General features: G+C 56.1%; 1 protein-coding gene across 5 annotated transcripts in view; it reads left to right on the forward strand.

The window, feature by feature from the left end:
* Window positions 1–8,973, forward strand: part of ZNF787 (zinc finger protein 787) — a 33,634-nt gene extending 24,661 nt beyond the window's left edge. For all 5 annotated transcript variants that reach the window (XM_007998213.3, XM_073015900.1, XM_007998215.3 and 2 more), the window contains one exon: window positions 7,246–8,973. In XM_007998213.3, coding sequence (XP_007996404.1) covers window positions 7,246–8,315 — 1,070 coding nt within the window. In that variant the 3' untranslated portion in view covers window positions 8,316–8,973. The remainder of the gene's footprint in view (window positions 1–7,245) is intronic.
* The last annotated feature ends 270 nt before the right edge of the window (window positions 8,974–9,243 follow it).

Here is a 9,243-nt window from a genome sequence, read left to right on the forward strand (position 1 = left end):
AGTTCCAAAATACAGCAGGATGACGATAAACCATCGAGGCCTCTGTGGTGTTAGCATCTGACTGGGAGGAGGGAAGTACGGGAGAGCCACAAACAGCCTCCAGGTCTTCACTGCAAAGCCGGGCAGGGGAGTCGGGGTCACTTTAGGACCAGCAGCTGAAGTAGGAACTGTTTTGTCCAAACCAGGATAGTGGGGAGAGAGGCTGGTGGGAAGGCCCAAAAGGGGCTGGGGCAGCACAGGTCCTGCAGCTCTTGAAGCAACCAGGTGAAGTGCTGTGCAGGGTAGAACCTCATGTGAGGAATCAGAATCGAGCAGGGCCCCCTTCCTTGGCAACAGAGGAAGGCAGGAGAAGGTGCTGATGACAGCGGGGACAGCGGCTGTAGCATGTGCCTCTGTGCAGGCTGGTTGCTGCGTTTTTTTACCTGCTGTGTGAGAACCTCTGAGAAGTTAGAACAGCTACCCTGAACCGAGCCTCCTCCTGGAAATTCAAGGAAACTTACACATTAAAAATGAGCAACAGAAAAAAATACTGAGTTCAGCCTTCCCAAAAGTGATTATAATAACAAAGAAAAGGAGCAGGATAGCATTTCTACAGACAGGCAGGCCAGAAGTGCATCCCAACAGGATCAAGATCGTTTAGTACAGGTGCCAGTCCCTGGTACCGGTACTGCTCCGTGGCCAGTTAGGAACCAGACCACACTTGGGGAGGTGAGTGGAGCACGAGCGAGCATTACTGCCTGAACTCCACCTCCTGCCAGGTCAGCGGCGGCGTGAGATTCTCACAGGAGCGGGAACTGCACATGTGAGGGGTCTAGCTTGTGTGCTTCTTACGAGAATCTTATTTTTTGAGACGGAGTCTCGCTCTGTCACCCAGGCTGGAGTGCGATGGTGTGATCTTGGCTCTCTGCAACCACCACCTCCCGGGTTCAAGTGATTCTCCTTCCTTAACCTCCCAATTAGTTGGGATTACAGGCACACACCACCACATTCAGCTAATTTTTGTATTTTTTTTTAAGTTAAGATGGGGTTTCACCACATTGGCCAGGCTGGTCTTGAACTTCTGACCTCAGGTCATCTGCCTGCCTTGGCCTCCCAAAGTGCTGGGATTATAGGTGTGAGCCACCAAGCCTGGTCCCTTATGAGAATCTAATGCCTGGTGATCTGAAGTGGAACAGTTTCATCCCTGAACCATCTCCCACTACCTCCCCACCCTGTCCGTGGAAAAATTGTCTTCCACAAAACCGGTCCCTGGTGCCAAAAAGGTTGGGGGCCGCTGATTTTGAACGAGCTGAGACAGTGCAACATGTGAAAGAACAACATAATCACAAACTCAGAAACGAGGGGGCAGCCTTGGCAAAGATTTGGAAATAAGAACAAAAACCTTTCAAAATGAAGACTAATGTAGAAGGAACTCAAGAATAAAAACATCGTTCCTTAAAAAAATTGAAGGCAAAAAGGAGGATCATTTTAAAATGAGAAAAAAAAAAAAAAAAAAAAGCTGGGCATGGTGGCTCACGCTTGTAATCCCAGCACTTTGGGAGGCCAGGGCTGGTGGATCACTTGAGGCCAGGAGTTTGAGACCAGCCTGGCTAACATGGAGAAACCTTGTCTCTACTAAAAGCACACACACACACAAAATTAGCCAGGTATTGCGGCTCATTCCTGTAATCCCAGCACTTTGGGAAGCCAAGGCAGGTGGATCACTTGAGGGCAGGAGTTCAAGACCAGCCTTGTCAACATGAAGAAACCTTGCCTCTACTGAAAATGCAAAAAACAAAACAAAAACGGGCATGATGGCTCACATCTGGAATCCCAGCTACTCAGGAGGCTGAGGCATGAGAATCACTTGAACCTGGGAGTCGGAGGTTGCAGTGAGCCGAGATCACGTCACTGCACTCCAGCCTGGGTGACAAAGTGAGACTCCACCTCAAAATAAATAAAATGAAAAAAGATTAAAACAGAGTAAAGGAAACAAGTTGGGAAAAGGAGATCCAACATATGGATAGGCAGAGTCCCTGAAGAAGAGACCCAAAGCAAAAGAACAGAGTGGATAGTAAAAACTCATTCAAGGAACTCTTCCCCCGCGCCCCCCGCTTTTTTTTTTTTGAGACGGAGTCTCGCTCTGTCGCCCAGGCTGGAGTGCAGTGGCCGGATCTCAGCTCACTGCAAGCTCCGCCTCCCGGGTCTACGCCATTCTCCTGCCTCAGCCTCCCGAGTAGCTGGGACCACAGACGCCCGCCACCATGCCCAGCTAATTTTTTGTATTTTTTTAGTAGAGACGGGGTTTCACCATGTTAGCCAGGATGGTCTCGATCTCCTGACCTCGTGATCCGCCCGTCTCCGCCTCCCAAAGTGCTGGGAATACAGGCTTGAGCCACCGCGCCTGGCCAAGGAAACACCCCTTAACGCATGGAAGCTGCGCACTGAAAGAGCAAATCACAGTTGGTTGCGTTAGAATCGCTGGACCCCAAAGGAAGTCACCGATCCTTCCTGGCAGAAAGCGTGGATGACTTGGAAAGTCAACATGACTATACTCAGACTTAGCACTTTATGCCAGGAGAAAATGGCATTATGACTCACGGAAAAGGGACCTTCAGATGGGAAGGGCACAGACAGGCTACCCAGCAAGAGCCTGGTGAACCCCATTCCTCTGTGCCCTTCCTGAGGAACCTAAAAGCGAATGAGCCTCAGACAACTGACCAGAGAGAGGAGGGCTGGGAGGAGGGTGTGAGCAGGTCAGTCTCACTGAGCACGGAACATGTCTCAGTCGGCCAAGATCTGCACCTGACGGAGGGGATGCAGCCGAGAAAACGGGGAGGACGGTTCGTGCAGCACAGTCCAGGAGCCGTGCCTGGCAGTGGTAGCAGTAGCATTGTTACCCTGAGATCGCGTGTGCAGCCAGCAAGAGGGTCACAATGTAGGGTATTCCAGTTCCACCATCTCCTGCGCCTATGGAATATTCCACTTCCGCCATCCCCTGTGTCTATGGACTATCCCACTTCCGCCATCCCCTGTGTCTATAGACTATCCCACTTCCGCCAGCCCCTGTGTCTATGGACTATCCCACTTCCGCCATCCCCTGTGTCTATGGACTATCCCACTTCCGGCATCCCCTGTGTCTATGGACTATCCCACTTCCGGCATCCCCTGTGTCTATGGACTATCCCACTTCCGCCATCCCCTGTGTCTGTGGAATATCTCACTGCCGCCATCTCCTGTGTCTATGGAATATCCCACTTCCGCCGCCACCTGTGTCTGTGGAATAACCCACTTCCGCCACCCCGTGTCTATGGGGTATCCCAGTTCTGCCATCCCGTGTCTATGGGGTATCCCACTTCCGGTGTCCCCTGTGTCTATGGAATATCCCACTTCTGCTGTCCCCGGTGTCTGTGGAATATCCCACTTCCACCACCTGCTGTGTGGAGTATCCCACTTCCACCACCCCGTGTCTATGGAGTATCCCACTTCCGCTACCCCGTGTCTATGGGGTATCCCAGTTCCGCCATCCCGTGCCTATGGGGATCCCACTTCCGCCACCCCGTGTCTATGGGGTATCCCAGTTGCGTCATCCCGTGTCTATAGGATATTCCAGCTCTGTCATCCCGTGTCTATGGAATATCCCACTTCTGCCATCCCCTGGGTCTATGGAGTATTCCACTTCCGTCATCCCCTAGGTCTGTGGGGTATCCCAGTTCCGCCATCCCCTGTGTCTGTGGGATATTCCAGTTCTGTCATCCCCTATGTCCTTGAGAACCAGGATTCTCCGTGGGGCAGAAGGGGGGGGCACATGTCACAAAGAAAAGGCTAAATGCTTTTAAACACCGTAGTCCTGAATTTTTATGGGAAGTATCAGCGTGAACTCAGGAATTTTATCTTAAAAAAAAAAAAAGAGCATTTCCAGATTTTGCTCTAGAAACATTATCTCCGGTGGAGAGAAACCTGGACTCCCTGGAGTAGTGGTGCTGCAGATGGGGCAGGAGGCGTAGGGTTAGAGCCTGGGGCGTAGGGGTTGGTTGCCGCCGCCCCCATGCCCTGGGGGCCTCGGCCGAGTTCTTCAGTTAGAGAAGGACAGTGATAGTGTTGGCCGTGGATTAAATGTGGTAATCCACAGAACACATTTAGCCCAGGGCCAGGCGTCTGGGGACACTGCCCTCCCCCAAGGGTAACTGCTGCCACCATCAGAGTGGCCTCGGCCCTCATTGTTTCTTACTTTCTTAATTGGATGAGAACCCTTGTGCTGCTCACTGTGCTCTTCTCTTTCTGGGAATTCGCTGAATCCCTTTAAAGATGGTGCTGTGAGGTGGAGAAAACTGTTAGCCTCATCGCTCCTGCGAGGGTGAGGCTTCGGCTTTGGCGTCAGTTTCGGCTTTGGCTTCGGCTTCAGCTTTGGCTTCGGCTTCCGCTTCGGCTCCGGCTCCGGCTGCGGCTGCAGCAAGCGGAGGGGCCCATCTTGGCCCATGCGTGGTGCAGACAGAAAGTCTTGTGAGAACCAGTGTGTGCCTGTGAAGCGCAGTTTCCTGGGCCTTACTGAGATGCAGCACGGGAATGTTTGCACAGAGCCCAGGAATCTGCAAGATGTAAAAGAGCCCTGCTTTTTAAGTAATTAAACCCTGTCCATTTAACAGTGCTTAACTCATACTTAGAAAAAGTAGTGCAGAGATGCCTGTAGAAAAGCCAAATCGCCTACGGGGGAAAACAGCTCCCACCTCCTGCCCTCCCCCACTCCTAGTTTGCCTCTAGAGGAAGGAGCGCCTCCATGCACTCTTTGGGGATCTCCCTGGTTCTAGGTAAAGAGCTCACGCAATTGCTTTGCTAGTTGCAAATCTAATGGGAGTTGAGGACATGGCTCCCACATCCTGTCCCCACTCTTTGCGCACTGCATGCCCGCCCCAGTGCTGCATCTTAGCTGCCACTGTGTCACAAGTTTTGTGTTCAGAATTCATGTCGTCATGACTGTAAATGCTGTTCATAGCTGAGTCACAGGGAGCATTGCTATACTTTATTTCTTCACAACCTCGGAAACAAAGTTATTTGAATTAAAGGGGGAGAAGCACTTGTAAGGTTCAGATAGTACGGCTCAGTTTATGGTGACAATAAAATCTCTTTCCTATCCGTCCCTTTCTGTCCCCTTCAGTCACACCGCCTCGAGGCAAATAGCTTTGACATTTGTTTTAAATTCTCTCTATATCTTTAAGTAATCAGCTTATAACTTACAACATTTTAAAATTTATGTTGACAATGCAGTGGGCTCCATGCCATCTCTCCAAAAGGTTCCCCCCTTCCTGACTTCACCTGGAGTTTTTTCTTCTGCCGCAGGTGATTCAAGAGCCATATTCAAATACTCTGCCTTGGAATAGTGGTTCTCACACTGGAGCTGGCATGAGAATCACCTGGAGGGCTTGCTGAAGCACAGGCCCAGGCCCAGGACTTTCTCATATAGTGGGTCTGGAGGGAGGCCTGAGCATAGCATTTTTGTTTTGCTTTGTTTTTAGATGGAGTCTCTCTCTGTTGCCCAGGCTGGAGTGCAGTGGCGTGATCTCGGCTCACTGCAACCTCTGCCTCTCAGGTTCAAGCCATTCTCCTGCCTCAGCCTTCCAAGTAGCTGGAACTAAAGGCATGCGCCACCATGCCCGGCTAATTTTTGTATTTTTAATAGAGACGGGGTTTCGCCATGTTGGCCAGTTTAGTCTTGAACTCCTGACCTAAAGTGATCTGCCCGCGTTGGCCTCCCAAAGTGCTGGGATTACAGGCGTGAGCCACTGCTCCCGGCTGTGCATAAATGTTTTTAATATGTTCTCTGTGGTGCCGATGCTACTGGTCGCAGGATCCCCCTTTGTGGAGCACTCCCTTAGCATGTAGGATGTGCTGCATGTGGGGTGGGAGATTTAGAGGTGGGCAGCTGCAGTTATCAGTAGATGGCTGTTTGTTGGACCCAGACTACTAATGTGCTTCTGGGCATTGCCACTTTGCAATTGTGTAGCTGTGGGCCGTGACTCGACTCCCTAGTGCCTCAGTTTCTCCCTTGTAAAGGCTCAGTTTCGTGTTCCCACCTTATGAGGACCTGACGGTGAAGTGTGTAGCGCAGGGGGGCATCATGGCCCTTCCTTGCGTGTGTGCCAGCATGGCATCTGGGATGGCGTTTGGGCTCTGTGCTGGGCACCATGCCAGGTGTTGGGATAGAGACTTAGGAGCTTACAGTCTAGTAAGGTCAGGAGTGAGAAAGTTGTAATTGTGATTCACGCTTTGAAAAAACCCTGTGGGGTGCACCTGGGGTGCTCACGGGGGTCAGAGATGCACCTGCTGAGGCCTTCCCACCTGATTCTGTTGCTCTGGACCAGGCCCCAAGGGAGAGCAAAGGTAGAAGCTGCACACGGACCCTTCTCAGGAGTGCATGAGCTGGGGAGGCGGCAAGCCCATCCCTCCTGGGAGATCCCCCAGGGCAGGCCTGGTGCAGATGTGTGAACGGCCTCGTTGGCTGCTGGAAGGGTGTCCTCAGTGTAAAGATGAGCAGGCAAAGCCCTGTGTGCCCGAATTGTCCTCACTGAGCAGATAGGAGCCCCCACACCCAGAGGCTGGCGAGAGCCTCTGTAATGGAGGCCAGGTTGAGCCAGGTTTTGCTTCCAGGTTGGGAGGCGGGGCTTCATGCTCCTCTGCAATCCCATTACCTGTCTGCTCCCCCGTCTGCAGCCAGCATTGTCCTCCTGGAGCCCGAATGTGGCACATCACTCCCTGGCAGGCATGTCTTCAGGGTGCCAAACCCACTCCCTGGCTCAGGTCCAGGTGTCCAGGGCTGCATCCCAGCCCTGCGGCCTCTCTGCCCAGTGGAGCCTTTGCCTGTGGGCCTTCCTCATGCTCTGTCCTCGGCGTCCGGGCTGGTGTTTTGGGCTTCAGGGGTCCTTTGCTGGGAGCCTTCCGTGGATCCCGCCTCTCCCCCATGCCTCTTATGTTGACTGGTTGTTTACAGATCAGACTTTCTGTGTCTGCGGTCATTGTTCTGGAGGTTGGGGGTAAACCGAGGGTCTTAACTCTCACAGAGCTGAGGTCTCAGCTGGGGAGACGGTACTAAATACTTAGTAACATGCAGGGAATGATGCGCGCTCTAAGGACACCAGGGCAGGTCCCGCGCCAGGGGGAGCCTGGAAAGGCTCCCTGGTGAGCGAAGCACTGGAGGCCAGCGTAGCAGCGGAGGCAGGAGCGGAGACCTTACCTCTCTGACTCACGTCCCCCTACCCTTTTGCCTTCCAGTGGACATCCTTATCATGGATGACGACGACGTCCCCAGCTGGCCTCCCACCAAGCTGTCCCCGCCCCAGTCTGCGCCCCCAGCCGGCCCCCCTCCCCGGCCGCGGCCGCCCGCCCCCTACATCTGCAACGAGTGTGGCAAGAGCTTTAGCCACTGGTCCAAGCTGACGCGGCACCAGCGCACGCACACCGGCGAGCGGCCCAACGCCTGCGCCGACTGCGGCAAGACCTTCTCGCAGAGCTCACACCTGGTGCAACACCGGCGCATCCACACGGGCGAGAAGCCCTACGCCTGCCTGGAGTGCGGCAAGCGCTTCAGCTGGAGCTCCAACCTCATGCAGCACCAGCGCATCCACACGGGCGAGAAGCCCTACACCTGCCCCGACTGCGGCCGCAGCTTCACGCAGAGCAAGAGCCTGGCCAAGCACCGGCGCTCGCACAGCGGCCTCAAGCCCTTCGTGTGCCCGCGCTGCGGCCGCGGCTTCAGCCAGCCTAAGAGCCTCGCGCGTCACCTGCGGCTGCACCCGGAGCTGTCGGGGCCCGGCGTGGCGGCCAAGGTGCTGGCGGCCAGCGTCCGGCGGGCCAAGGGGCCCGAAGAAGCGGTGGCGGCGGACGGCGAGATCGCCATCCCGGTGGGCGACGGCGAGGGCATCATCGTGGTGGGCGCGCCGGGCGAGGGGGCGGCGGCCGCGGCAGCCATGGCGGGAGCAGGGGCCAAGGCCGCGGGGCCCCGGTCGCGGCGCGCCCCGGCCCCTAAGCCGTACGTGTGTCTGGAGTGCGGGAAGGGCTTCGGGCACGGGGCCGGGCTCCTGGCGCACCAGCGGGCCCAGCACGGGGACGGGCTCGGGGCGGCGGGGGGCGAGGAGCCGGCCCACATCTGCGTGGAGTGCGGGGAGGGCTTCGTGCAGGGCGCCGCGCTCCGGAGACACAAGAAGATCCATGCCGTGGGCGCGCCCTCGGTCTGCAGCAGCTGCGGACAGAGCTACTACCGGGCCGGGGGGGAGGAGGACGACGACGACGACGAGGCCGCGGGCGGGCGGTGCCCCGAGTGCCGCGCTGGGGAGGGCCGGTAGGGGAGGGGCCCGGGGGGGGGCAGGGGCCCCTCGGGCTTGGCGGGAACGACCATGTGCAAGAGACCCAGGGAGAAGCGGATGGGGTGCGATGGACCCCGCGGCATCCCGACCTCCACGCCCTCCTCTGTCCCCGTGCCGTCCACGTGGGGCACTGGGGGGCATTAGGGCCAGTTCACTTCTCCGCCTCGACTCTGCCCCCCTCAGCCTGGCCCGCCCTTCCTAGGTTCTCGGCCTGCGAGCCGGAGACAGACAATGGAGAGAACTGTAGAGGCTGAGCGGCTACCAGGCCTTAAGTGGAAGGCCATTTTCCCTCCTCTTCCTCAGTTGTCCTGGGTGGGGGAATGGAGAAACCAGGCCCTTTGCGTTTAGAGGGTCCCAGAGAGGGAAGGGAAATAGGGGCCCTTTTCTCTTTTAGAATTTTCTTTTATTCAGCCCACCTTTTGACTCTCCCCGCCCACCCCAATCCATTTTTTTTTCCGCCTTCCGGGTCCCGTCCTTTCTTAGAGCTCGAGTCGTTCCTTCCCCTCCTGGATTCCGGGTAGCAGAGCCGGCCCCTGTGCCCAGCAGAGCCCCACAGGACGCGGGTGCCCGTTTGTCCCAGGCCTGGGCGTGGTGGAGGAAGGGGTGCTAGAACAATAAATGGCACTATCCAAATGGCCCTCTCTGCGTGGTTCTTGAGTCCGGGAAAAGGGCAGGAGGGGTAAGCAGAGGCTTCAGCTGGGGCAGCAGTGTGTCAGCTGCGCCCGTGGAGGGCCCTAGGCAGGGCGACGTGTCCCGAGATCTCCTCACTGCAGTGCGTGCGCTCACAGGGCCTGGGAGCCCTTGTAGATGGGGCAGGGCGGACTGGTCGGGACCAGGCCTGCCCACTACAGTGGAAGGAGCCCCGCGGCCTCAGCTGCCCTCGCACAGGGGCAGCTGGCTTCCTCCA

This window comes from Chlorocebus sabaeus, chromosome 6 (assembly GCF_047675955.1).
Source record: "Chlorocebus sabaeus isolate Y175 chromosome 6, mChlSab1.0.hap1, whole genome shotgun sequence".
NCBI lineage: Eukaryota > Metazoa > Chordata > Mammalia > Primates > Cercopithecidae > Chlorocebus > Chlorocebus sabaeus.